The 27,427-nt window shown below is 45.7% G+C and overlaps 1 protein-coding gene across 6 annotated transcripts in view; it reads right to left on the bottom strand.

Moving 5' to 3' along the window:
* Nucleotides 1-1,131: 1,131 nt before the first annotated feature.
* GJC2 (gap junction protein gamma 2) overlaps nt 1,132-27,427 on the bottom strand; it is a 140,940-nt gene continuing 114,644 nt past the window's right edge. For 5 of the 6 annotated variants that reach the window (XM_030549878.1, XM_030549879.1, XM_030549881.1 and 2 more), the window contains one exon: nt 1,132-8,500. In XM_030549878.1, coding sequence (XP_030405738.1) covers nt 7,227-8,480 — 1,254 coding nt within the window. In that variant the 5' untranslated portion in view covers nt 8,481-8,500 and the 3' untranslated portion in view covers nt 1,132-7,226. Of the gene's footprint in view, nt 8,501-18,063; nt 18,147-27,427 lie in introns of those variants that run through there. The other variant, XM_030549882.1, reaches the window with a different exon arrangement.

Raw genomic sequence — 27,427 nt, 5'->3', positions numbered from 1 at the left:
GTGAGCTAGGCACTGTATAATTCCTAGCTGGTGGCAGCCCTACCAGGTCCAAGCTGGTAACTAAGCTTGGAGGTTTTCATGCTAACACCCATATTTTGGACGCTAAGGTCCAGATCTGGGAAAAAATGTTATGACACCAGCAGGTCACAGTAAGGCAAAAGTACTTTGTGAGTAATGCACATTGGAAAACAGTAATTCCAACTATGCATACAAAATGATGGGGTCTGAATTACCTGTTACCACTCAAAAAGTGATCTTGGAGTCAGCGTGAATAGTTCTCCGAAAACATCTGATCAATGTGCAGTGGAGCAGTCAAAAAAGCTAATGTTAGGAACCATTAGGAAAGGGATAGATAATAAAATATATCATAATGCCTCTATAAATCCACAGTAAGGCCACACCTTCAAGAGTGCATGCAGTTCTAGTTGCCCCATCTCAAGAGATATTGAAAAAGGTACACAAAAGGGCAACAAAAACATCTGGGCTATGGTACAGCTTCCAAATGAGGAGAGCTTAAAAAGACTGGGACTGTTCAGTTTAGAAAAGAGACAACTAAGGGGGGATATGATAGAAGTCTACAAAATCGTGACTGGTGGGGAGACAGTAAATAGAGACAGTATTTACCCCTTCACTTAACACACAAACTAGGAGTCAAATGATAAAATTAACAGGCAGCAGATTTAAAAAAAAAATGAGTACTTCACACAACACACAGTCAACTAGTGGAAACTCATTGGCATTGGGATGTTGTGAAGGACAAAAGTATAACTAGGTTCAAAAAAGAATTAGACACGATAAGTTTATGGAGGATAGGTCCATCAATGGCTATTAGCTGAGACAGTCAGGGTCACAACCTCCAAATGCCAGAAGCTGAGGTTCACGGGATGGATCACTTGCAATCACCCTGTTCTGTTCATTCCCTTTGAAATACTTGGCACTGGCTGCTGTAGAAGACAGGATACTGGGTTGGATTAACCATTGTTTTGGACCAGTATGTGTTCTTATGTATCTACGTCCATGAAAATATATGGTTGAATTGGCTACCAAATTAGATTTAAAAGTTTTTGCCACCTCTCCTCACCAACATCTTCAAAATTATCCTTGCCATATCAATAAACCACACACTTTGCATACTGTAAACAATATGTATGTTTTATTCCATGTTATTAGTATTGGAAATTGAATATCCAAAGAACTGGGGTTTGTTTTGTTGACAAATATGTTTAACATTCTAACTACATTCCAGATGTAACATTTACACTGAAAAATATTTACAGGTTCAATTTCATACGCAAAAAGTTTCAAATACAAATACAGTTAGTACAAAACCTCCAAGAAACTCTGTAACAGCACAGACTTGTTATGGCCTTTAGTTAAGTTCAAGTATTTTCCAGTGGAATGGAATGCAAGCGACAAGGTAATTTGGCTTCTACCTGGGACATTCCAGGCCCTGAATAAAAAAGATGAGCACTTTATCTGACATGTTTTAGTGAATATATTCAGCATTTAGGATTAAACAAACTACACAACTAAACCCATCTGCTCTGGGAATGAAACAACTAACCTGTAAAACAAACGAAGCATTAAACCCATCCCATATAGTGATCTTGTTCAAGAAAGATGCTGCATGTGAATTAGTTGCAATTGTCTGAGCAGTTAGATGGTTAGCTCCTGATGGATTTTTACCTAATCTGGGACTCAACTTTTTGCCACATTGGTTAAGAAGGTTATGTGTATTGTGCCTCCTAATATGTCTCCTTCCCATAAAAAAATGGGATTTCTTTTTTGAGATCAGCACAGATTCATTTGCAAGGCAGTATTAAATCCCAGTAGCCTGGTGCAGTGATGACCTCTGAAGGCCTTAGAGGGTATAACCAGCAAAAGAGGGAACACAGCTTGGGAGGGCCTCAAGGGATGTGAAAGGAGTAGTAGGAGGGCATTCAGCAACATCACATAATACTAATGTACATTTCTCTGGGCCAATTCTGTCCCTTGCTTTGGCTCCTACATGCTGCTCCCATGGCAAATAAGTGCTGTAATTGAGTCAAAGGGATGGGAAGAATTCCCCTACTGTAAGAGCAGCTCAAATGTGCCTAGGCTCCTCTCCTCTCAGCCCCTAGTGTGGGACTCTTGCTGCGCTGGCTGTGAGTTGAAAGGGAATCCTCCATAGCACTGAGTGCTACAGAGATTTGGGGTTGTGGATCATCCCAAAGGCAGCGCCGGCAAGGCCGCTGGAGTTAGAGAAGCTCTGCAGAGGTGCAACACGCAGCGTGTCTTCTCACCTGCAGGTCTCGAGGTGCTTTACCAAGCTGGGTAAACGTTATCAGCCCTATGTTACAGATAAGGAAACGGGAAGTGACTCAACCAAGGTCACAGAGATTATCAGTAGCATGGTCGGGAACAGCACGGATCTCTTGATTCAGTTTTATCACCAACCACTAGGTCACGGCTACCTTACGGGCTGAATAGCAGGAAACAACTCTAACTCTGAATGCTCTAAGACAGTGACATATTCTCTCAAGGGAGGTGGTGGAAGCCCCATGCTCGGGTCTTTTACAAGTTAATTCTGGAATGGACGGAGCCCTGGACAAGGTGCTGCAAGAAATGAGCCAGCACTGGCCCCAGATGTGACTTCAAACTTTTATGGGTGAAATGCTTCCCCCCCTGAAGTCACTGGCAAGACTCCTGTTGACTTGAATGAGGCCAGGATTCTGCAATCTACTATTATCACATTGCCACTGCCTAGCCCCACAGGCATGCTATTCAGCACTGCCCTGTAGCTGCATGGGGGCATATGGAAAATGTTGGGTTACATTCTGCCCCATCTTATGCCCCATGCAACTTTACTGATTGTACGGGTTCACTTGACTAGGGTAGCGAATGAATCAGGACAGAATTTGGACTATTATGTACAACGCTGACATGCTCGCAATCATCATCTGACCCGTTATGCTGATGGTGTAGAATGGGGGGTAAGGAGAATCACACATTGAGACATTCAGTAGGTACTGAGGGCCCAACTTCCCTGCCCGTTAGTTTGGGTGATAATTTGGTGTCCCTCCTGCAGAAATACAGCTCATTGACCACCATGGTAACACTAAGTACCTGGCATAGGCTACCCAGAAGGGTCAGGAAATTCAGAGAGGCTTCTGAAATCCCATGTTTAACTCACTCCCTTTTTAACAAGGCATCACAAGCAAGTCCTCATTCACGGCCCTCAAGTCATCTGCTTTTCACCACATCAAGTGAAGCCAGGAAACTAAATCAAACCAACCCCCGTGCCCGACACAATCATTTTGTAACTGAAAACGTTTCTACGCTGAAAACATGTATGCCACATATTGACTGCCCAAAACAGGTGAACTGGAGCCAATAGGTTGAACGTGGGGCTGGACACTTGGAACCGCTGCAGTCTAATCCTGTCTCTGACACTGACCCGCTGGATGCCTTGGGTAAGCATCTTAACCATGCTAGATAAAGGGGGGTTAATAATAGTTACCTTCCAGGCATGTTGAGGGTTAATTAGCTCTTTGTACAGCATTAGGCATGGGTGATGGGAGATTATAATTATAGACCACTCAGAAAGGAGGTTAGACTAGAACCGACAAGAGAGTATTAACAGCAAAATCCTGCACTCGCTGACGGTCCTTAGCCCTAGGGATGGTGGCTGCAGGGAGGGCATTGCTCACAAGGCCCGCACAGACCCAAAGCGGTTGTGCATCCCTTCCTAATATAATAAACAGTAAGGACCGATTATACATTTATTAGAGCGAGCTTATGTGGTGGACTCTGAGATGTCTGATTTAAAGTTTGTTTCTCTGCCTCCTGGGCAAATGATTGGCATTAGTCACCCTTACAAATAAAGTCAGAGCCAAGGGGCTGGCTCTGTTTCTCTGGCTGGCTATTCTTGGTCCAGCGACACCAATCAAAGCAGGATTGAATTAAACAACAACCGAGGCACACAGAACAGTCCCTGAAGATTAATGACTAGCTGAGGAGTCCAGTGGAAACCTAGGGTCAATTACACCCAGCAGGAATTGTTCAGGAAATGCTGAGGACTGGAGGCTGTTGTTGCTATTATAACCAGGATAAACATACAACCCAAACTCCCCCATGCAGCAGAGAGTCACTGCTCTGCTCCAGGGAGACACGTTTCAATGGGCCTGCTGCATTGTGAGTCATCGCTAAGGAAAAAAACATGCAGCATCCAACCCTCAGTCTACTCAGAGCTTCCATCAGGGTCATCATGTTAATTGCCTGTGGGGGGCACAGGGCCAAAGCTAAACAAGGGAGATTCACATAGATACGCAGTATAAACGTCCATACTGGGCAGCATAAAGCGTAAACCAATTCCCAGATGTGGGCCTGACTTCACGGCATCGCTCCTGTTCAGAATATGTACCAGGGTCAAGGGATCTGCAGCACATTTAATTTTTAATGGAACCCACCATTATCAAGCAGACCCTCTTAGTTTTTAGGTATGTCCCACGTTTAGGAGGAATAATTTAACTCCATGCAAAATGCAAAGTCGTTCCATGAAGCAAAGAGAAAGGACTCAGCCAGGAGGAGCAGACCGATATGTTTCTTCCACCCCCACCATGTTGTAAATATTAGGAGCTTTTTGTACAAAACTCATGGCTAAGTGAGTTCTTCCCTAAGACAGACCCATGGAGTAATCCTGACTTATCCTGCTGAGGAAATCCACTACACGTGCCTGTTGGGCAGCAGAATAAAGCTGCATTCCTTTAAACAGAACTGATGATTTGTGATCAGTTCCTTCGAGTCACTCAGTCATTTTGAACAATCACCTGGAGCAGATTCTGCTTCCAGGAGATGTCCTCCAATGGGAACAGGATCAAACCCTAAAGTACTTTATAGGTGGCTAAGCAAAATATATTAAACATTTTTTGCCAGAAGCTCTCATGAGCTGGTCACTGTATTCCTTTGAAAACAATGATTTGCTCTGTCACTATCACTGATGATGCGGTATTCAGTCAGTTAGGCCCTGACTGAATACCGCACTTCTGCACGAGTCGGCCCACAGGGCTACTGACTTGCTTAAAGTTAAGCATGTTCTTAAGTGCTCTGCTCATTCAGAGTCTTTAGAGGTTTATCGTGGTCTGAGATTTATGGGTCTAATCCTGGAAGCTCTTGAATGCATCCTGCAAAGCCACAGTAGGAATTGAGGACACCTAGGCACCTGGCAGGCAGGATCAGGCTCTCCGCGAGCAAAAATGGGGCAGTTATTTATTTACTTTTTTACTTCAGCACGTCCACTGACACCCAGGCCGATAAATCATCCAGCCATGTTCCCAGCAGTCAGGATTACATTTCTGCTCATTACCAGAGTTAATTCACAACAAAGCCACAGACACAGTCAGTTTTGTACAAGTGAAAAAAAATTACTTTGGCAATGATGAAAAAAATACATTGCCAAAGTATTTCTGACAGAGTGTTTGAAACCCTTCTAGTTGGAGCCATGCTGTGTTTAGGGTCCTAACCCTGCTTGCCTCACTGACATGAATAGCCTCATGGAAGTCAATGGTGGTGTCTAGACTGGGCTTCTTTTCTTAAGATTTCCCCACTTCTCCCACCATCGGTTCACTTTCTCCCACAGAATTAGAGCAGACAAGGTGCCAGCGGCCACTGGCATTGTTAAGCACCATGTTGCATAGACTTGGTCTGCACTAGCATTGCATTGTGGGTATCTCTGGTGGTAAACTTCAGCCAAAATAACCTGGTGTACACAAGTCCAGTGGAACTAGTCGTGTGAGCAAGGCAAGGGGGACTTGGGCCTTAAACTGCAGACGAGTGCTTTTTGGGAATGGCCCCTCTCCTGTCCCCATTAAAACTAAGTCAGCAGAGTCTCAGGTCGGGTCAGATGAAATAACTGAAGCTGAACCAACTGACACCAGCTGAGGATCTGGCCCAAGGGCTGGCCATTTGACCTTCAAGAGAGAAAAATCAGCCACCATTCTGAGCTGGTGGTTTTTTGGTGGGGGTGGGAAGTTGTAAATATCATCGTGGGATCGATATTACATTATATATATCTGTATCTCACACATAACATTCAGATGTGTGTGTATATATACTTAAATATATGTCTCCGCACCACACTGTACACACTATGCATTGATCTATTTGGCTGCAACTATTTATAAGCTTTTAATTAAAACAAAAGTACATGATAACAAAATTTGTCAGCACTGGTCTTCTGATCTCTACCAAGAGTTAACACAGACATTAGAAACTTCAAATTTCATTTTCCTGGTTGCTTAAAGGCACTTTTGCTTAAGATGTGCAGTAGCAGTGTTAAAAAACACTAAACTGCTGCAATTCCCACCAGCTCTGGGATGAATGCTACACTGCAGCATCGTTACAGTGCAAATTGACTGCAAATGCTACATAGCATTTGATCCCATTTGCTTTGCAGTTCAACACTGATTGGGGGAAGAAAAGGATACAACATTTACTTCAACGCTAATCGCTCAGGGTTGCATACGTTCTTTAAAATATGGCTACTGTGCTTCTGACAGTCTTCATGTTCCGTTAATGCATGGTTAGAACTCACGGCCGGAATCTCTGGTGCGTTCATCTCCAATGACTGCTTGTTAGTAAGAATCCAGGCAGGAAACGAGCCGTGCTAGTGGATCGTGGCAGTTTATGCAACATGTCACCGTTTTCCCCTTTAACGGAGGAATTCAGATTAATTTGAGGAAGGACATTTAGTAATTAAACCCTTCTCAACACAAGTACAGTACTATAGCCTTACGATGCAGGACATGAGTTGCTCAGGGTAGTCAAGACTTTTCTTCTGAATGATCAACAGAGTCCCCTTCCCGCCAACCAGCTCGCTTGTCAGTCCAGTCTCTGTCGCAGAGAGCCTGTAGTGGGTCATCCTGGGCAAATAGCTAGTGAGTGACATAAGAAGAAAGACTGTTACTCCCATCCCTAAGCAGTGCCGGGGCGTGGGGGGGGGACCATACAGTTTAGCTCGATGGAGGTTCCCAGAGAGAATATGGACTAGGCAAGAAAGGGAGTGTCTTTGTTAACACACCAGAAGACATAATTCAAATGTAACATTTGAAACAACTCATCCTTCAGCTACATTTACTCCCACATACAAATTGTGCCTGTGCTCTGTGAATTGAATTCTAGACAATGCTGGAAAAAACCCACACTCTTACTTACGTTGCCCTGTCTGTGAGCTACGGTCAAGCACCTAATTATATCCATACAGAACTCTTTCCATCTTTGCTGCTAGAACTACCTTTTTCTGAACTGGCTTTGGGTTTAGCGCCTTGTTTCTCATGGGCAGTATTGACCCTGTTCTGTTCTACCACTGTCCCACCCGAAGGTGGGCTACTGGTTCTGGAAGGCTGCATGTTGGCCTGAGTGGCACTGTAGCTCTGGAATGCGATGTCTAACTGCTCCTGGGCCACTCTCAAGTGTTTATGAAGGGTGGACAGATCTGGCGGGATGTTCTCATCTGGGCTTGTGCACTGTTGTTCTTGAGCAACGTTAGCCAAGTTCTGCTCATGGGCCAACAGGCTATTTGGGATCTTTGTGGGCTTCTCCGATTTCACGACTAGGTTATACTCGGGAGGGCAGGAGATATTCTTCGAATAGGAATAGTTGTATGGAGGCTGCCTGAAACTATTAATCTTTCTGTTGCGAATGGCATCTCTAATGGTCCCAAACCCTAAGTGGAACATTTCACACATGTTGAGCAACAGACACAGGCAGCTCACAACATACATCACCAGGAGGAAGATGGTCTTCTCTGTCGGCCTTGACACAAAGCAGTCCACGGTGTGAGGGCAAGGGGCTCTGTTGCAGACAAAATATGCTTCCACCTCAAAGCCATAGAGAAAATACTGCCCAACCAGGAAACAAACTTCAAATGAAGCTCTGGCAATGAGCTGGAAGACGTAAATCTTCATCAGCCCTTCTTGCTGGATGCGTCTCCTCCCGTCGTGCTTCTGCTGCTCCTTGCTCTTCTTGTTTGCTTTGGCTTTCTCCTCATTTTCCACCGTGTTGTCGGAGATCATGGGCTCCTCTTCGTCTGCTTCCAAAGGGTCTTCCAAGTTACGGACGGCCTGCCAGTTCAAAGCAAACTGCTTCTTCTTTTTCTTGAGTACCTTAAGCCTCTTCTCCTCCTCGGAGGACCTAGCGATCCTGTGGATGGCATAGCCCAGGTACATGATGGAAGGGGTTGAGATCATGATGATCTGGAAGACCCAGAACCGGACATGTGATAGCGGTGCGAAGGCATCGTAGCAGACATTGTCACAGCCTGGTTGCTTGGTGTTACACGTGAATTTGCTCTGTTCATCTGAGTATATGGACTCCCCTCCGACAGCTGTCAGGACGATACGGAAGACAATCAGCACGGTGAGCCAGACCTTCCCCACAAAAGTGGAGTGATTGTGAATTTCTTCTAGCAGACGGGTGAGAAAACTCCAGCTCATGTTGGTCATAAGGGCTAATCATTTATAACCTGCAAGAAAAGCAGGAAGAAAAAACATAATGTATAAATTAATGCAGCTCTGTTTGGTCATAGCAACAGATGTCATTATAATAGTGGCATTGTTACATAGCAGGATGATATCAGAGTGAAGTTATTTTATTCCAGAGATCAGCATCACTAGTGTGAGAGGCTCAATATAAGTGGAATTGTAATTTGTACATTGCAAGTCACTGAAGCAATTAAGAGTTTTACTTTATATCACCATAAGCTCATTATAAGGAGTTTCCATTATTTGCACAAATAAGTGCAGTAGATTGGATATGTTTAGGCCATGATCTTATAGTGAACTCCCAAGGACAAAGCCCTCCAGTCAACGGAACTGCATGTGGGTTGAGAGGTCTGTCCATTCATTGCAGGATCAGGGCCTTATACTATAACCAAACCGATGGCTGTTTAGGAATCTCACAATTGTCACTATGCTGCATGCCACCATCACTTTGAACTTGATGACATGGGGACAGAGATCTGATTCTCCTACTCCAATAGTACAGGCCCCCCTACCACTGGAGCTAAATGCTAGCTGAGACTCTCTGTTAGCAGTACAGATCCTATGACACAGCTGAATAGCTATGATTCTATCAGTGGAGTGCCTAACATGCTAGTAGTCAATTACAATATATAAGAGGTAGTCAGTAGAAGCATAAACAGTGAGAGCATAGGTATCTGTACAGATTACACACACAAAAGCTACACTAAAAGAACATTATTAAGGTTGCAAAGTCAAGCAGTCAAAGGTAAGGAGATGCCAGAATTAAGGTCGTCTGTGTAACCTTAACTTGGTCCCTGGGTGCATATGCATTATGATACAGCCTTTAATCACAAGGTCACATATTTTCCACAGAACCAGGGGTGATGCTGGGGGCGGGTGATTTACCAAGGAAATACTGTTTGAATGTAACCAGAGAAATCTATCTATGGTACCTGTAGCAACTGCCATTCTCCGACTGAAGGCAGAGCAGAGAGAGCAGCAGCTGCTGGCCTGCCCGGGCTGGGGACGGGGGTGCCCAAGAGCAGTCCCTGGCCTGTGTCCCTGCCCACAGGGACATGCAACCCAGGGCAGCCCCCTGAAGGCTCTGCCAGCCCCAGAGTTAGGTCCACCACCATTCGGGTGGCTCTTACCCGTGGTAGCTGCGAGCACTGCCCAGCTCTGGCTTCCGATAAGGCCAGGGGTCGAGGCCAATGGAGGGAGAGGAGGAGCAGAAGGTAGGGCCACGGAGAGGGGTCGGGCCTCATGGCAAAGGAAAGCTAAAGCCCACCTCAGCCTCCCCACTGGGAAGAGCTGGTGCTGCCCCTGCGTAGAGCCCTGGCCTCATTCAATGCACAGGAGGGGCCTGTTCTGGGGATCAATCGGGGTGGGTAGTGAAGGGTTCTCCTGGCTGCAGCATTCCTACTTCATTTATTCTGGAAGCTGGAAGGTGTGTAGTGAATGAGACAGGGGATCCCAGCCAGAGAAAGGACAAGCACATGGTTCTGGCAGTTGAATGCTGCCCTGGGGAATTGGATTCTCTCCTTGCCTCTGCCACAGAGTTCCTCTGCAGTGTTGGAAAGTCACTTAACCCACATTTTTCACGGGTGGTCACTACATGTGTGCGCCTCGTTTTCTGGGAGCCGAACTTGAGACCCTGGGGTCTGATTTGCGGAAGTGCTGAGCACTCTCCGGTGCCCTGAACAAATAAAATGCTATTTAATGCTGAAAAATCAGGTCCTAGTTGTCTCACCCAAACTTACACTTTTAATTTGAATCGCTCTGTGCCTCCCCCTCCATCTGTGAAATGGGGGTAACACCACTCCCACACCTCCCAGGGGTGTTGTGAGGATACATTAATGAATGTTTATGAAGCACTGGCTACTAGAGTGATGAGCACCATGGGGAAGCTCACAAGGAAATCACTAAGAGCAAGGTTTGAACAGTGTGTGGTACATAAGTCATGGGGCTGCACATGGAACGACCGAAGAGCCACTCCCGAAGTGGGCACTGTCCAGGCTGCTCACTGAATGAGGCCGACGGTCTGTGGAAAAAGCAGTATGCGATCATGTAATTAAAGACGGTATCATAATACATACATCTGAGGGAACTGAGATAAGGTTGCATAGGCAATCTTAATTCTGGCATTTCCCAACCTTTGTGTGCTTGACTTTACAACCCTAATAATGTTCTTTTGGCGGGTTTTGTGTGTTAATTTCCTAGGTTTTTAAAAAGGCAAACTGAAAAAACCAGAAATTCCATCATGTGGCGTCTTATTGACACCCACGCGTCCGCTGCAGGGCTGGAACCTTTAATCCACCTCACAGAGCTCTGCCGCGTGAGCCAATGGAGTCGCTGATGGCAGGAGTGAGTTGTACTGCTCTATGTGGACCAGGTTCCCAGAGGGACGCTTTGCCATTGGGTTTCACAGAAATAGCTGACAGCAGAGAGATGGTGAGGCTCAGGAATCTGGGTTCCAGGCCAGGCTCTGGATGGGAGTGTGCTCCAGTGGATCGGACTCTTCTGCCCTGTTCCTCCAACCTGCCCCAGTCCTGTCTCATCCCCATCTCTGGCTCCTTGTCCCAGACTCATTCTCCTTGTCTACCCAGTCCCAACCTCCCGCTCTGAGCTAGCTATCCAAGACCCTGTATCTTCTCCTCTCCACACCCCCCTCCCATGGCCCCCATCACTGCAGGATCTGAGCAGCCAAGACTCGTTATCCTCACAACGCCCCAGAGAGGCAGAATGGTGTTATCATCCTCGTTTTACAGATGGGAACTGAGGCACGGAGAAGCTAAGTGATGTGCCAAAGGTCATGCAGAAAGTCTGTGAAGCAGTAGGGAATTGAACGTGGCTCTCCCAAGTCCGAGTCAAGTACTCTAGCTCCTGGCTTGTCTTTCCTGCTCGCCCACATTTCTATCATTGGTTTTCAGACCCAGATTCCTCCAACCTGCAGTCCCAGTTTCCTTGCCCAGCCAGTCCCAATCTCCCCCAAATCCCAGCTGCAGTACCATAGATTTCTCTGGGTACATTCCAACAGCATTTCCTTGGTAAATAACCCCTGCAAGCCCCTCGGGGCAGGGACCGTCAACAGTGTTCTATGTTTGTACAGCTCCAAGAGCGGTTGGGTCCTGGTTCATGACTAGAGCTCCCAGACACAGCTGGAATGTAAACAATAAACAACAATGATGTTTGGAGGCATGAGTCAGAAGATGCAAGCACTCAGAACCAGCTGCAGTGAGCTTGGGGATTTCAGTTTATGGAGGTGACACGCCTATTGGTTTTAACCTCATTTGCCTCAGACCGGAGTCTTGAAACAGGCTGCAAGTTTTGCGATCCTATACATTACTATAGGGCAGTGGAGAACGTGGATGTATCAGAGTTCCCCATATTCTGAACTGGCAGCAATCCTGCACTATCCTGCTCACTCGTGCCACCCGGGCAGCAGTTGATACAGGACAGAATGAATTACGGACCTGATTCTGGTGGTGCTGAAGGGCTAGAGGATGTTCAGCATCCTGCAGAATCCGCTCGGATTCCTGAAGCCTGTTTTGTAAGCGAGCCAAGAAACACAAAACCAGGCAAACGAGCAGGATTTTTTTTTTCCAGAATAATGGAGCTTTTTAAAACTCTTTGGAAAACCATGTGCTTAAGAAAGTTTAAATCAAATACAACCCCTTAAAGAATCACACAGAAAGCAGTCACTTAAAAGCATGTGAGTTTTGCAAGAGGCAGATGACTGGGAAGGAACAGTCTATTATTATTATACAGCTCAGGGTTAGCATTAGCTTTATTTTTAATAGGGCCTCCCCACTTTCCCTTTTCAGGGCACAGCTACTCAGACACATGGATAAATGCAAGGAGAGGTTACTGCCTGATTTGCAAGTGCACCTCATTAGCGCAAGCTGCATTAACAGGCGTGTTGTGAGCAAGACACGAGAAGTCATTCTTCCGCTCTACTCTGCGCTGGTCAGGCCTCAGCTGGAGTATTGTGTCCAGTTCTGGGCACCGCATTTCAAGAAAGATGTGGAGAAATTGGAGAGGGTCCAGAGAAGAGCAACAAGAATGATTAAAGGTCTTGAGAACATGACCTATGAAGGAAGGCTGAAGGAATTAGGTTTGTTTATACTGAGAGGGCACATGATAGCAGTTTTCAGGTATCTAAAAGGGTGTCATAAGGAGGTGGGAGAAAACTTGTTCATCTTAGCCTCTAAGGAGAGAACAAGAAGCAATGGGCTTAAACTGCAGCAAGAGAGGTTTAGGTTGGACTTTAGGAAAAAGTTTCTAACTGTCAGGGTGGTTAAACACTGGAATAAATTGCCTAGGGAGGTTGTGGAATCTCCATCTCTGGAGATATTTAAGAGTAGGTTAGATAAATGTCTATCACGGATGGTCTAGACAATATTTAGTTCTGCCATGAGGGTAGGTGACTGGACTCAATGACCTCTTGAGGTCCCTTCCAGTCCTATAGTCTATGAATCTATAAGCTCCAGACCTCTAAAATGCATCCATGTGGGGGTAGTCACAGCAGAGCACTTTGCTGGGCACTGCTGTTCACACCCCCTTGGTCTGAACTGTGAGGCAGTGTAGATGTGCCCTCCGCTGGACTCTTTTCAATTTTTCCACATCCTCCTTGTAGTGTGGGGCCCAAAACTGGACACAGTACTCCAGCTGAGGCCTCGCCAGTGCCGAATAGAGGGGAATGATCATGTCCCTCAATCTGCTGGCAGTGCTCCTACTTATACAGCCCAAAAGGCCGTTAGCCTTCTTGGCAACAAGGGCACACTGTTGACTCATATCCAGGTTCATCCACTGTACCCCTAGGTCCTTTTCTGCAGAACTGCTGCTTAGCCACCTGGTCCCTAGTCTGTAGCAGTGCATGGCATATTTATACCACGTTTGAACTTGTATTCACTCTGGAAGAGTCTGAATCACTTTCTTTCTTTCTTGATCTTTTTCATGGGTAGGGGGCTGAAGCATATGACTTATGAGGACAGGCTGAGGGAACAGGGATTGTTTAGTCTGCAGAAGAGGAGAATGAGGAGGGATTGGATAGCTGCTTTCAACTACCTGAAAGGGGGTTCCAAAGAGGATGGAGCTCGGCTGTTCTCTGTGGTACCTGATGACAGAACAAGGAGTAATGGTCTCAAGTTGTAGTGGGGGAGGTTTAGGTTGGATATTAGGAAAAACTTTTTCACTGGGAGGGTGGTGAAGCACTGGAATGGGTTACCTAGACAGGTGGTAGAATCTCCTTCCTTAGAGGTTTTTAAGGTCAGGCTTTACAAAGCCCTGGCTCGGATGATTTAGTTGGGAATTGGTCCTGCTTTGAGCAGGGGGTTGGACTAGATAACCTCCTGAGGTCCCTTCCAACCCAGATATTCTATGATTCTGTGATTCACTTTGGCACTTTGTCCCCACCCTGGTGGTGGTTGGGTCAGAGCAGAGACAGAGATTGATGAGCCAGCTAGAGCAGGGGTGGGCAAACTATGGCCCGTGGGCCAAGCCGTTTTAAGCCAGCCTGCGAGCTCCCACTGGGGAGCAGGGTCTAGGACTTGCCCTGCTCCGGTGCTCTCAGCCGCAGAGCTGGGTTGTGGGCCACACCACGCATCTTGTCCCCACTCCGGTACTCCAGCCGCGGCGCTGGGTCAGGGGCCGCACCACACAGCTCCTGGAGGCAGTGGCATGGCCCTGCTTCGATTCCTACACACTCCAATGGGAGCTGCAGGGATGATGCCTGTGGATGGGAAAGCGTGTCGAGCCGCCTGCCCGCGCCTCCACGTAGGAGACAGAGAAGGGATATGCCACTACTTCTGGGAGCCACTTGAGGTAAGCGCAGCTCAGAGCCTGCAACTGTGAGCCTCTCCCTGCACCCAAACCCCAGCCCTGATCTCCCTCCTGCTGTCCAAACTCCTCGATCCCAGCCCAGAACACACTCCTGCACCCCAAACCTCCCAGCCCCAGCTCAGAGCCCGCACCCCCAGCTGGAATCTGCACCCCTACCTGCACCCCTGCTCCCGCCCTGATCTCCCTCCCACCCTCTGCACCCCTCAGTCCCAGCCCAAAGCAGCCTCCTGCACCCCAAACTCCTCATTCCCAGCCCCACCCCAGAGTCTGCACCCCCAGCCAGAGCCCTCACCCCTTCCTACTACTATCTTTATACATAATGAGCCCTTTATAAACACAGAACCACCAGTCTTTAAAATCCTACTGGCTGCAAGACTCCCAATAACAATAATCATCTAGCACTTTCCATCAAAGAGCTTTACAAAGGAGGACAGTCTTATCCCCATTTTACAGACCAGGGAAACTGAGGCAAAGAGGCAAAACAGTTGCCCATGTCTACAAAACAGGTCAGGAGCAGAGATGGGAGTAGAACCCATGTCTCCTGTCTCTCACACCACAGGTCTAGCTGTTGAATCCCAATGTCTCTCAAAAGCCTTCTTGGTCAAATGGTGTATCTCCAGCCATGAACATGAACCAACCCAGCAAACTAAAAGGGTAGACTGTAAGCTCTTCGAGGCAGGGACCGCCTTTTTGTTCTGTGCTTATACGGCACCTAGCAATGGAATTCCAATCCATGATTAGGGCTCTGAGGCGCTCCAGTAATACAAGTATTGTATAATAATCGTGTACACAAGTAGGGGACAAAGTTCTGTTGCGAGTTACTGTGAAACGCTGCATGGTGCTTCATAAAGACTAAGCAGCGGTAATTACATAGTGTCTTTGTCGGACACAAGCATAATTAAGCTGTAACTCAAGGAAATGCTATCACGTTATCCAGTGACAATGCAGAGAGCAACTCATGCCACTTCTGGATTTCCTGAGTTGAACCACAAGAGCAAATAGGAAAAACACCTCAAATTCATTACATAATTTTTGTTTGCAGGGTTGTTGTAGCCATATCAGTCCCAAGATATTCGTGAGACAAGGTGGGTGAGGTGATATCTTTTATAGGACCAATTTCTGTTGGTGGAAGAGACAAGCTTTTGAGTTTACACAGAGCTCTTGTTCTGGTCTGGTTTGGGAAGGGTACGCAGACGTACTCCCTTAGAATATATGCTAACTACTTATGCTAAACAATCTGTTCCACCTTGTATTTAGCTCTGACACACTGAGTACTTTTCCTAGACCTGAAGAAGACCTCTGTGGAGCTCGAAAGCTTGTCTCTTCCACCAACAGAAGTTGGTCCAATAAAAGATATTACCTCACCCACCTTATCCATCTTACGTGATTTTTGTCTGCTCTTTAAACTCTAATGGTTATAATTTTAAAGGCTCTTTAACACAGCATCTAGTTTTGGATCCATTGTCAATTGTGGGCAAAATTACAAGCTCAGTTACTTGCAGGCATAAATTCCATGTATTCAGTCAATTTTTAATAGAGGAAGGGTAGGAAGAAACTTCCTATCCGAGTAGACTATGCTATAATTGACCACTCAGGGCTACTTGCATCTTCCTTTAAAGTACCTGGTGCTGCCCGCTGGTGGTGACAGGATACCGAACTAGATGGAGCACTGGTCTGATCCAGCTCATACTTAGATATCATTTACCTCTGTAATTCATTGCAAGCAGAAAATTAGAGGCTACTTCAAAAAACTTGGCCCCAATTTGGATGGTCCAATCTCTTCAATGACGTGGGCCGCACGCGCAGTTGTATGGCACCTCCGCGGGCCACATACAGAAACAAAATGGCATCCTCCATGCGACGTATCCTCACACACACTGTATGAGAGGTCATGCCGCACGAAGGACACCATTTTATGGTGTGGGTCTCTGGCACGTGCTGCATTTCAGTGCGATGCTCCCTGTATTCTGGGGGAGCAGATGCCTTGAGGACTGGAAGGAATTGTCCTGTGGGCTGGATGTGGCCGGTGGGCTGCCAGTGGGACTGTAGAGCATTTCCTTTTAGTTCACTGTTCATTAAATGGGTTTCAGACTTTCAGTCAACTGTGGTTTACCATCAAAAATATTCCTTGTGCCCTTCCTCAGTCAAATACACACTCTTCCTAGAGAGAGGGGACCAAATCTCACAGTGATGACTGAGGCAAAATTCCCACTGACTTCAATGTCGTCTCAGCTGGGAGCTTTGCATGAGGAAGGCTAGAAGGATTTGACCAGTATGGTTACATGGTCAGATTGCAAAGCAAGGATTTAAGGACTTGTTTCTGCTCTCACTGAAGTCACTGGCAAACGTCCCATTAATACCAGTGGAAGCAGGTTTGGGAGCCTTAAACTGTTTTAAATGTTCACAAGCCAAATGGTGGGGGGGCCCCCCGCGGGAGAGATTGCAAAGTAATTGAATTAATTAAGGAATAATGGCTTCTGACCACAAGCAATTAACCCTCTTATTTGATTCCTAGAATAGTCAATGTAAACTTTTAACAAACTATTTGGTTATCAGCGTAAATTGAGTCCAGTGTACTTTAAAGCTCCTGCAAGCCCTTAAACCCGTGTTTAAGTGTAATGCAGGATTAGGGGCTAATTTTGCCTGTAGTAGCTTCTTTAATTCCCAGTGCAATAGTTTTGCCTCCATCATTCTGGGAGAACCAGGCAAATTCATACATTTCAACAGCCACGTTATAATGCTATGAGTCCACCTACCTTTCGAGGCAAAATAGCTGTGAGTAATATAACCTGCCCAGGAGACAATGAAAAGAGACACTTGGAACATTCGATCTCCAGTTGTAATGCTCAGTTTAATTTTTGCAACTGCACAACCGAGTAAAAAACTATATATCTGCCAAATATAATTATGAGGGCTTTAATTGAAAGGGTTTTTTTTTTAAATATTCCCTTTATATTTTCAAATATCAATTTAGCTTAACCAGCAGGACAATATTGTGAAAATGTCATGCACCGTCTCCCAGTGATGCACGCTGTTAAAGAACAAAAAAGAAAAACAATGTGTATTTTCCATATAGGCACCCATGTATCTCCACTGTACAATATAAGAGCCTATGTAGGCCACTTACACTGGACAAAACAGTAAGGAACAATTCTGCACTGGTGGGTAAGAGGGCTAGATTATACAGCTTCCCTACCATTGAACTCAGACTAGATCATCGGATGGCCCCTTCCGGATTGAAAAATCTATGAATCGAAAATCAAATCCAGCCTACAAAATGCACACAGAGTAAATGTTTCATTCCTAGATAATTAAACACAGACTGGGGGTGGGGAGTCAGATTTTACTCCCTTTAGTGCCTGATCCAACGCCTATGACAATCAATGGGAATCTTTTCACCAACTTCAGTGAACTTTGGATAGAGCCCTTATGTGGGTGAAAAAGTAACTGAGAGCAGGGGCTGGCTTGAGGGTTCAGATTCTCTTCTCGTTTACATCGATGCAGGCTACACTAGGGTCATACGGTGTAACGGAGAAGAGAATCTGGAAGTAAAGGAACTCTTAAAATAGATGGTAAAATAAGTGAAATAAGAAAAGTCTGGGTTAGCCAGAGTTCTCTCCTGATTTTCAAAGCCAATCTGTTCACCCTCCTGCTCTGGTCTCACACACACAGCATTGTACAGTCCTTTAAACTGAAGGGAAAGTGCTATGGAAAAGCTACTCACGGAGACATTGTGGTTCTTGCTGAGGGCTCTCCCACCAACCAAGCATCAGAAAGTTTCCTGCTATCAGTGTCCTTTTCCTTTCCATAGACAAACATCCCGACGTCTCCCCAAACCCATACCCTGCCAGCTGGGAAGGAGACTTTATGGTAAGTATTTAAACATCCTGTCGGTCTCCGCCTCTCTGACAGCTAAGCGCCCATCCCCCGAGAATCCTGCCTGGACGTGTCAGGAAAACGGCTAAAAGCAGTGTCCCATTTTCCCTCCTCCCCTTTCTCTAATATCTATAGAAAGGTCTTGGAACAAAGATTGAACAGAGCAGGTAGGAACGAATTCCAGTGTCCTCATTTACAAGGGACTCCAAAGGTGCGACGAGGTGGAACATGCCACACAAGCAGGAATAAAAACGTTAAAAAACCCGTCGCCCAGGGCTTTCCTAGGAATACTGCCTGGAATGTTGCTGTGTTTTTCTTAAGCAAGTTAATCGCATAAGTTCATGGCGGCAGTAACAGATTTGTGAGATAGGAAGCAAGCCTAATAAGGAACATATGGAAAACATATGTCGATGAAAGATCCATGTGTGGAAAACATAAAAACTACCACCTTAATAAGAAAAAGCCATTTCAGGCCATTCTGCACTGTGCTAATGACTTAGGCTTCCTCTGAAATGAGCATTGCATTCGTCTAAAAACTCATGCTGTTTGAGATCTCGGTATTCAAGCAGAACACAGACTTTTTCCATTCCCTTTGTAGGCAGCGCCAAGGCTTCTAGGAGACTTTGAAAACTATGCCTGGCTTCTTGGCTTATTCTCAGAAAGGGGGAAAAAAAAGAAATCTGAGTTTGTATGAACGCCAACACAAAGCTGCGGATTAAGCAGAAACCAAGCCCTGAAATCTACCCTACTGCCCATCTCAGGGCTCCATCCTTTCCCCACTGAAGTCAATGGGAGTTTTGCCATTTTGACTTCAATAGGATCAGAATTTGGTTTCAATATAGTAGCTAAGAATAGACTGAAAGTTATGGCAGAAAGTTTGCATAGGAGGTAATTCCTGTGCAGAAGGCAGGAAGCAACAGCGATAGAGTCAACAAAGAATTAGAGAGGGGAAAAGACACTGCAAAATGCAATGCTAGCCAGAGAGGGAGATGAGTAACTATGGGTACAATGACACAGCTTTGTAAATCCAGGTCTGTGGGATCCAGGCTTGTGGACTCAGTGTTTCCAAGCCTGCGCCTGAGTGTCCACACTGCGATTTGAAAGTAACAGCACCTTTTGGAACAGTTCAAGGACATGGCATAAGCGGTTTCAACTGATAATATGAACAGTACAATGCACTGGCCAGCATATATGTGCACCATGACCCTCTACTGGATGGTGTTGGAAATGATCATCTGTTTGTCATAAGCCCTGTACTGCTACCAGGGACTCTCCTTTAGCATTTTGTAGGCACCTGTGGTTTTGCAGATGGAGGATGCAGAGTCTTACAGCATCTTCCTGTGATTTTCATGCAGAAGGTCTAAAAGTCCTTACAGTTAAAATGATATACAAACCATACACAGGGATCATTTAACCCATTGCTCAAATGCTGCCATCTCCAGAGACAGGAAGTGCAAAAGAACTTTATATCCCATTGACAATACAGGGGAAATGTGAGCTAGATGAATGTAAATATGACCAGGACACTGGGGTAAACACACTTAAGTTTGAGAAAAAGTCCATGGGATCTATAACGACCGTAAGTAGTCAGGGCTTTGGGTTTAGGTCTCATCTGGAAGACAGCACCCGTGGAAGCACATTGTCCCCAAGCATCGTGCTGGGGTATTGGGTCAGTTTCAGAGGGAAGAGTGCCACATACTGAGTCAACCCCTGAAAGCACCTCGCGTTTCCTTGGATCACCCATCCAACTACTTATCAGCCCAGCTGTGCTTAGCTAATGAAATCTAACAGGTGCCCAGACCAAGGCTGTAATCGCTACCAGGATTCAGTCTGGATTCTGGATTCTCTGCAGTCACCTGAATACAGGAGTCTGTGGGCTGATAAATGCTGCAGATCACTGGTGATGTGGCCAGTGGTGCCCCCAATAGCTAAGCTGCCAGGGAACAGAAATGAAACCGGCCTAAGCAGCTAGAACAAAATGCTGCTTTGATTCGACGGCCACCGCACTCTTCCTTCCAGAGACAGAAGTGAGGCTACATTCTTTGTACTGAACAGCAATGCTTCCAACAATACAATGACCCTTCATGTCTCAACAGGCTCCATGGAACCTTTTGTGACAGATCTGAAGTGCCTGGATAGGAACTCAGCTGAAAGAACACGAACAACACGACAAACCCACTTTGCAACATGCCTACGGCCAAATTCTGCCCTTGAGTGCACATGCCTGGTTCCCAATGAAGGCAACATGGGCAACAACAGAGTGAACTCCTCCCTGCCCTGGGATGATTCGTGTGTGTGTGTTTGGCTTGTTGTTATGTTTGCTCAGACTGTTGCTGACTTAGTCATTTCATGGTTATTACATGTTTGGATTGACCACCTCTCACCGCATTTTGCTTCAATTTCCTTGTGTCTTGGGATTGTTGTTTCGGGGTGCATCAGAGTGGAACATGGCCCCACTGCTCTCTGAATGTGCCTCAGGCCTGAGCTGAAGGGATCAGCTCTAGGGATGAGATGGGAGTTCAGTCCATGGCCCACATCTTCTGGCACTGCCAGCCAATGTGCTGATCACTGGTAATTATGGTGGCACAGTTACAGTGGGACACCTATCCACTGGCAGCTGAACAGAGACCTCAAACTCATTTCACACAGGCCATCAAATATTTCTCTTCATTCAGTGCTTTGAGCTCCTCAGATGAAAGGTATGATTGGCGTGCTTCCACTCTCACTCCCACTCCAGACAATGGCAAAATTGCCATTAACTCCACTGGGGGCAGGACCGAGCTGTACACAAGCAAACAGTATTATTAGTTATTTATAAATAACCAGCAGCTAAGTCTGACTTCCAGTCACTACAGGTCCTGTTGGAGTTGAACCAGTAACCTAGAGATGAAAGGCCTGATAGACTGGTGCCAGTCTTCTGTCTTTTCACCAGACTTGTAGTGCTCCATCAATTTATACTAAGCCCTTCTGTACAGTATGGGTTGCCATTTACATCTGTGCCAACCGAGTACAAGATAGGTGTAAAACAAATCCAAATGACAGTGTTTTATACCCACTTTGTACTCACATGGCACAAGAATACGTGGCTACCCAACATGCAAGGCAATAGAAAAATCAAGCCATTACGCTTTCACTCAATTCATATCACCAAAAGCAACAGGTCTTGCGGACGCCAGTGCTTTTCTGCTTATATCTAGAGATAAGAACAGAGAATGCCAGAAATATACATACTGCTGTGAACAGTTTGTATCTTCTTTCATGCAAAGCAGAAAGCAAACACAAAACAATGCAGACCCGACGCCACAAGGCATCGCTTTTCTAGCATGGGGTTGACTCCCTGACCATTTTGGCTAATAGCCATTGATGGACCTATCCTCCATGAACTTGTCCAGTTCTTTATTGAGCCCTGTTATACTTTGGCTTTCGCAACATCCTCTGGCAATGAGTTTCACTGGTTGACTGTGCGTTGTATGAAGAAGTATTTCCTTACATTTGTTTTAAATTTGCTGCCTATTAATTTAATTGGGTGATCTCTGGTTTGTGCTTTATGTGAAGGAGTAGATAACACTTGCCTATTCACTTTCTCCACACCATTCATGTTTTTGTAGTTCTCTACAGAACTCCAATGAAACACTAATATTAATTCAATTACTATTCTCTAGAGAAGAATAAATCTAATTCTATGTCCTGGTATTATGCTAGAGGTCAGAATAATGATCATAATAATCCATTCTGGCCTGAAAAGTCTATGAATCTTTATATCACATAGTTCACATTAGAAAAATATATTAATTTTTATAATCTTCTCCTTCTGGATTTTCATTCATTCCGATTACATGTGTTAAGTACTCTTTCATCAAATTTTCACTCAGATAACAATCCTACTTATCAAATGAAACCCATAAAGTTTCACCAGTTTTGTTTTGGTTTTGGGGGGGGGGAACTGGATCAGTTTCACAAAATCAAAATGAAATATGAAAAACTCAAGTGTGAAGGTTTGTTTTAATTTATTTTTGATTAAGGTTTAGGTGACAGTGGAATTTTATGGCACTGAAACAGGTATTCTTGAATTCAGACAATTGAGACAAAAGGAAAAAGATTGCCTAGGATTAGAAATTTCCTGACAGGTATTTTATTCTATCACTGGCTTTTACAAGTTTGTCTACACTAAGCCCAACCTCTGACTCAGGTTTAACCCAAGCTTCCCTTCTGTCCACACACAGCCTGACTCAGGTCAGCAAGCACTCAGGTCCCAAGCTTGGGGGATGGATAAGAGAGTCAAGCCCTGTCATTCTGCAGCATGGATGAAGGGCATTCTGCCTGCCTGGAGAGAGACACAAGAGAAAATGGTGGTTTTATCGTAACATTCTCTTTGGAAGACTCCCTTGGCAGAGCAAATGTTTTGCACAGAGGCTGCTACTGTCCCCTCCAGGTGCAAAAAAGGGCTAATATTCTGAGGTGTACTAATAGGGGTGTCATATGTAAGATGAGAGGTAATTGTTCTGCTTTACTCAACCCTAGCGAGGCCTGGGCTGCAGTACTGTGTCCAGTTCGGGGTGTCACACTTTGTGGACAAACTGGAGAGAGTCCAGAAGGGAGCAACAAAAATGATCAAAGGTTTAGAAAACCTGACCTATGAGGAAAGATTTAAAAAAAGGACATTTTAGTCTAGAGAAAAGGAAGCTGAGCAAATATGTTAAGGGCTGTTATAATGAGGGCTGAGGTTCAATTGTTCTCCATGTTCACTGGTGGTGAGACAAGAAGTAATTGGATTAATCCGCAGAAAGGAAGGTTTAGGTTGGATATTAGGAAAAACTTTCTAACTCTAAGGGTAGTTAAACTCCAGAACAGGCTGCCAAGACAGACTGTGGAATCCCCGTCACTGGAGGTTTTTAAGGACAGATTGGACAAACACCAGGCAGGAATGGTCTAGGTTTACTTGGTCCTAGGGGCTTGTCTTAAATAAGTTCTTGAGGTCCCTTCCAGCCCTACAATTCTATGATTCTGTGGTGTACAGGGCCTAGCACAATAATGCTTCTAGGAGGTTCCGGAAGAGAAAGAGTAATAACAATTTTGCAGCTCTGACTCTTTGTACATGGTGAACGTAAATAAATCAAGCACATATTGGGCTAGTCAGACTATAGCCATATTCCCTCTTTGAAACTGCGGACATGCAGTGCCTTAGCTGAACTCAGGAAACTGCAGCTATTTATTGGAGGCACCACTGTTCTAAAAATGGCTTTTAAACAGATGTAAACACATGCTTTAGGGAATTGCAGTATCTTCCTTGAAATACTTCCTACTTTTCCTGAACTCATCTCTTCCTGGCAATATCCTTATAGTCTCGAGAACTGCTTCGCATGCAAACACAAAGGGGTATGTATGATTCATAGAGTTTGAGGCCAGAAGGGACTATCGCAAGGCAAACTAAGGGCCGCGGGCCATATCCAGCCCTTCAGATCATTTAATCTGGCCTCAGCTCCTTCTGGGCAGCAGGGTTGGAGGTTTGCCCTGCTACGGCGCTCCAGCCAGGGAGTGGGGTTGGAGGCTTGTCCCACTCTGCGTGGCTCCCAGGAAGCAGCCAGCATGACCCCCCTCCGGCTCCTATGTAATACGTGGAGGAGTGGCCAGGTGGCTCTGTGCGCTGCAGTTCCTGGCCAATGGGAGCTGTAGGGGTGGTGCCTGTGGCCAGGGCAGCATGCAGAGCCGCCTGGCCACACCTCAGAGCCGGAGAGGGGACATGCTTCCAGGAGTTGCTTGCGTTAAGTGCTGCCTGGAGCCTGCACCCCTGAGCCCTCCCCAGGCCCCAATCCCCTGCCACAGCCCTGATCCCCCTCCTGGCCTCTGAACCCCTCGATCCCAGCCCAGAGTCCTCTCTTGTATTCCAAATCCCTCATCTCCATCCCAGAGCCCTCACCTCACCCCCACACTCCAACCCAAAGCCGTCTCCCGCACCCTGAACTCCTCATTTTTGGCCCCATCCCAGAGCCTACATCCCCAGCCAGAGCCCTCACCCCCTCCTACACCCCTACCCCAAATTTCATAAGCATTCATGGTCCGCCATACAATTTCCATACCCTGACGTGGCCCTCAGGCCAAAAAGTTTGCCCACCCCTGGACTATCGGGTCTTCTAGTCTGACCTCTTGCATATGACAGGCCACAGAATTTCACCTTTTTACACTTGCATTGAGCCCAATGCTTCTGTTTGGTATCTTCCAGAGAGGCATCCAGTCTTGATGTGAAGACATCAAGAGATGGAACATCCACCACTTCCCTTGGTACTTTCTTCCAGTGGTTAACAATCTTTGCCTAATTTCACCTTTGAATTTGTCCAGTTTTAAATTCCAGCCACTGGTTCTTATTCTGCCTTGTCTGTTAGATCAAAAAACCCTTTAGTGCCCAGAATTTTCTCTTTGAAGGTACTTACACACTAATCAATTCAACTCTCCACCTTCTGATTCATAAGAAACAGATTGAGTTCCTTAAGTCTCTCATTGTAAGACCTTTTTGTGGCTCTTGTAGCTCCAGTTTTTAAAATATCATTTACAAAATGTGGACACCAGAACTGTATGCGTTATCCTAGTATTGTTCTGTCCAATGCCCCCCACACAGGCAAAATCACTACCCTGCCCCTACTCACAACTCCCTGCCTTATACATCCAAGCATAGATGCTGGAACTAGGGGTGCTACCATACCCTCTGGCTTGAAGTGGTTCCCATCACATACAGGGTTTACAGCTTGGTTCAAGGGTTCTCAGCACCCCCACTGTACAAACTGTTCCAGCACCCCTGCATACAAGGATCACATTAGCCTTTTGCCACAGCATGGTCCTGGGAACTCATATTCAGTTGCTTGTCTACTATGACCCGTAAGTCCTTTTCAGAGTCCCTGCTTTCCAGGATACAGCCCCCCATTCTGTAGGTCTGGCCTGCATTCCTCGTTCCTAGATGGCTGAAACTTGCATTAGGTTTTATTAAAATCCACTTTGGCCCAGTTTACTGACTGATCCGGATCGCTCTCTGTACAACTGCCCTGTCCTCATCATTTACCATCTGCCAACCCTTGTGTCATTCTCAAATTTTGTCTTCCGACATTTTATCTTTACTTCCAGCTTGCTGGCAACAATGAGACTAGCACTGGGCGTAGCGCCAATCCCTGTGGAACCACACTAGAAACACCCCATTAAGGGATTATTCCCCATTGACAGCTACTTTTTGAGACTGGCAGTTAGTTTTAAACCATTTAACATGTGGTCTATTGATATTGTACCATGCTACTTTTTAATCAGAATGTCATTGGTACTAAAGTCAAGCACCTTACAAAAGCCTAAGTATATTACACCTATGCAGTTACCTTTGTCAACCAAACTTGTAATCTCGTCATATCTCAAGAGCTCGTTTACATGTATCTATTAATGATTACATCAGGAAGGGGAAATATGTTGTTGTTGCAACATAATAAAGAAAATCTTTTTGTTTGCTGCATAAGATTTGGAGGAGGTTTTGTATTAAGGACTTCTCGGCATGCAGGCCATGGCAACATATGCTCAGCAGTGAGTGTAAGGTAGTAACCTACGGAGTCTAACTGAATCAGAGCTGATATGACTTACCTGTCTGGGGTCTGGAGGAGAGATGGGTCGTGGAAAAAGCAACTTCTAAGTGGTTGGAAAAGAGGTGTATGTTAAATTAGGCAACTCCTCCCTCCCCCACTAAGGCCATGTCTACATGTACAGCGTGTCTGGTGAAGACGCTCTATGCTGATTGAAAGAGCTCCCCTCATCCGCACAATAAAACCACCTCTGCCAACAGCAGAAGCTATGACAGCTCTCCCCCAGACATAGCGCTGTGCACACAGCACTTAGGTCGGTGTAACTTAGGTCAGGTATTCACAACCGTGAGCGACATAGTTTTGCCAACAAGCTGTAATGTAGACATAGCCTAACATACAACTTCTTCTGGCCCCTTGATGCGTCAGTTACACCAGTTTAAACCCCCCCAGACCGATTCACTGATGTCTACTTTTCACCACCTCACACATCACCTCTGAATCTGGCTCTACGGGCCAGACTCTCAGTTGGTATCAATCGGTGCAGCTCCTCTGACTTCAATGAAGTGATGCTGATTTACATTGGTGTAGGGACAGAAACGGGCCTGGTGTAACTCTCTGGTTGATTTTACTTCACTTCCTTCTGTTGGCAACTGCCACTGTAATAAAAATTGTCATGATTTTTCCATTAGTCTGTAGTTCACCTACAGAAATCTGCACTGGAATTAAACTTGGCAAGCAAAGCCTCTAGCAGGAATGTTTGGAATTTGGAAGGGAAAAATAAAGAAGTGTCCCAAACAAGTTCCTGGATTTTAAAAGGAACTTGATGTGCATTCTGAACGCTGCCTCGGGACAACGCTATTTAGGCAGAACAAGATACCATCTCGCTGTTACCTAATTGGCCCCCACTGGGCCCTGCTACTGGCACAAGTTTTCTTGCATTTGCCAGTTTGCCACATAACCTTAAATGCTCACTCACTATCCCTGTGAACAACCATAAAGGATGCCTAGTCACACAGGTGTAAATGCAGAGTAATTCCCACTGACATCAATAGATTTAGACTAGTGTGTACGAGATCAGAATCAGGCCCAGGTTGTTTAAGCAAAGTGAGGTTTTAGTTTGGGTTAGGCTCTGCCGTGTGGACAATTTTATTGTCTCCAATGATCACAATTCCTTGCTATAAAATAGAAATGCTGTGTTATCATGAACTGGATCATACAAAGACACCACTATGAGCTGTAATCACTTTTGTGAGGAAGGTTACACAATGCATTGGCACTCAGTGTTTAATAGACAGTGCTGCAACCAGTTCTGGAGCAGACTAACATGTGCAGATGTTGCTAAAGCAGCTGACTGACACAAAATTAGGTCAAATTCTTGCTCCCTTTGCAGGTGGGAAGGCACGATTCCACTGGAATTGGCATCAGCGGCATGGAGCAGGAAGGCAGGCTGCAGAGAGCATCCAGGGAAAGGATTCCACTCCATGGTGTCGTTCTGTGTAGCTGGGGAGTTTAGCAGGCATGGGTAGTATCCGTGGTAGTGACAGCAAGTGCTAATGTAGACAAGGTGCCGGCGGCCACTGGGTGTGTTAAGTGCTGTATAAACCTGCTCTGAGCAGGGCCAGATGACATGATGGTTAAAACACCAGTGGCTGCCTCTAGCCT

Source organism: Gopherus evgoodei, chromosome 2, assembly GCF_007399415.2.
Source record: "Gopherus evgoodei ecotype Sinaloan lineage chromosome 2, rGopEvg1_v1.p, whole genome shotgun sequence".
Taxonomy (NCBI): Eukaryota; Metazoa; Chordata; order Testudines; family Testudinidae; genus Gopherus; species Gopherus evgoodei.
Note: the sequence above shows the minus strand (reverse complement) of the source record. Positions and strands in the feature narration are given on the sequence as shown.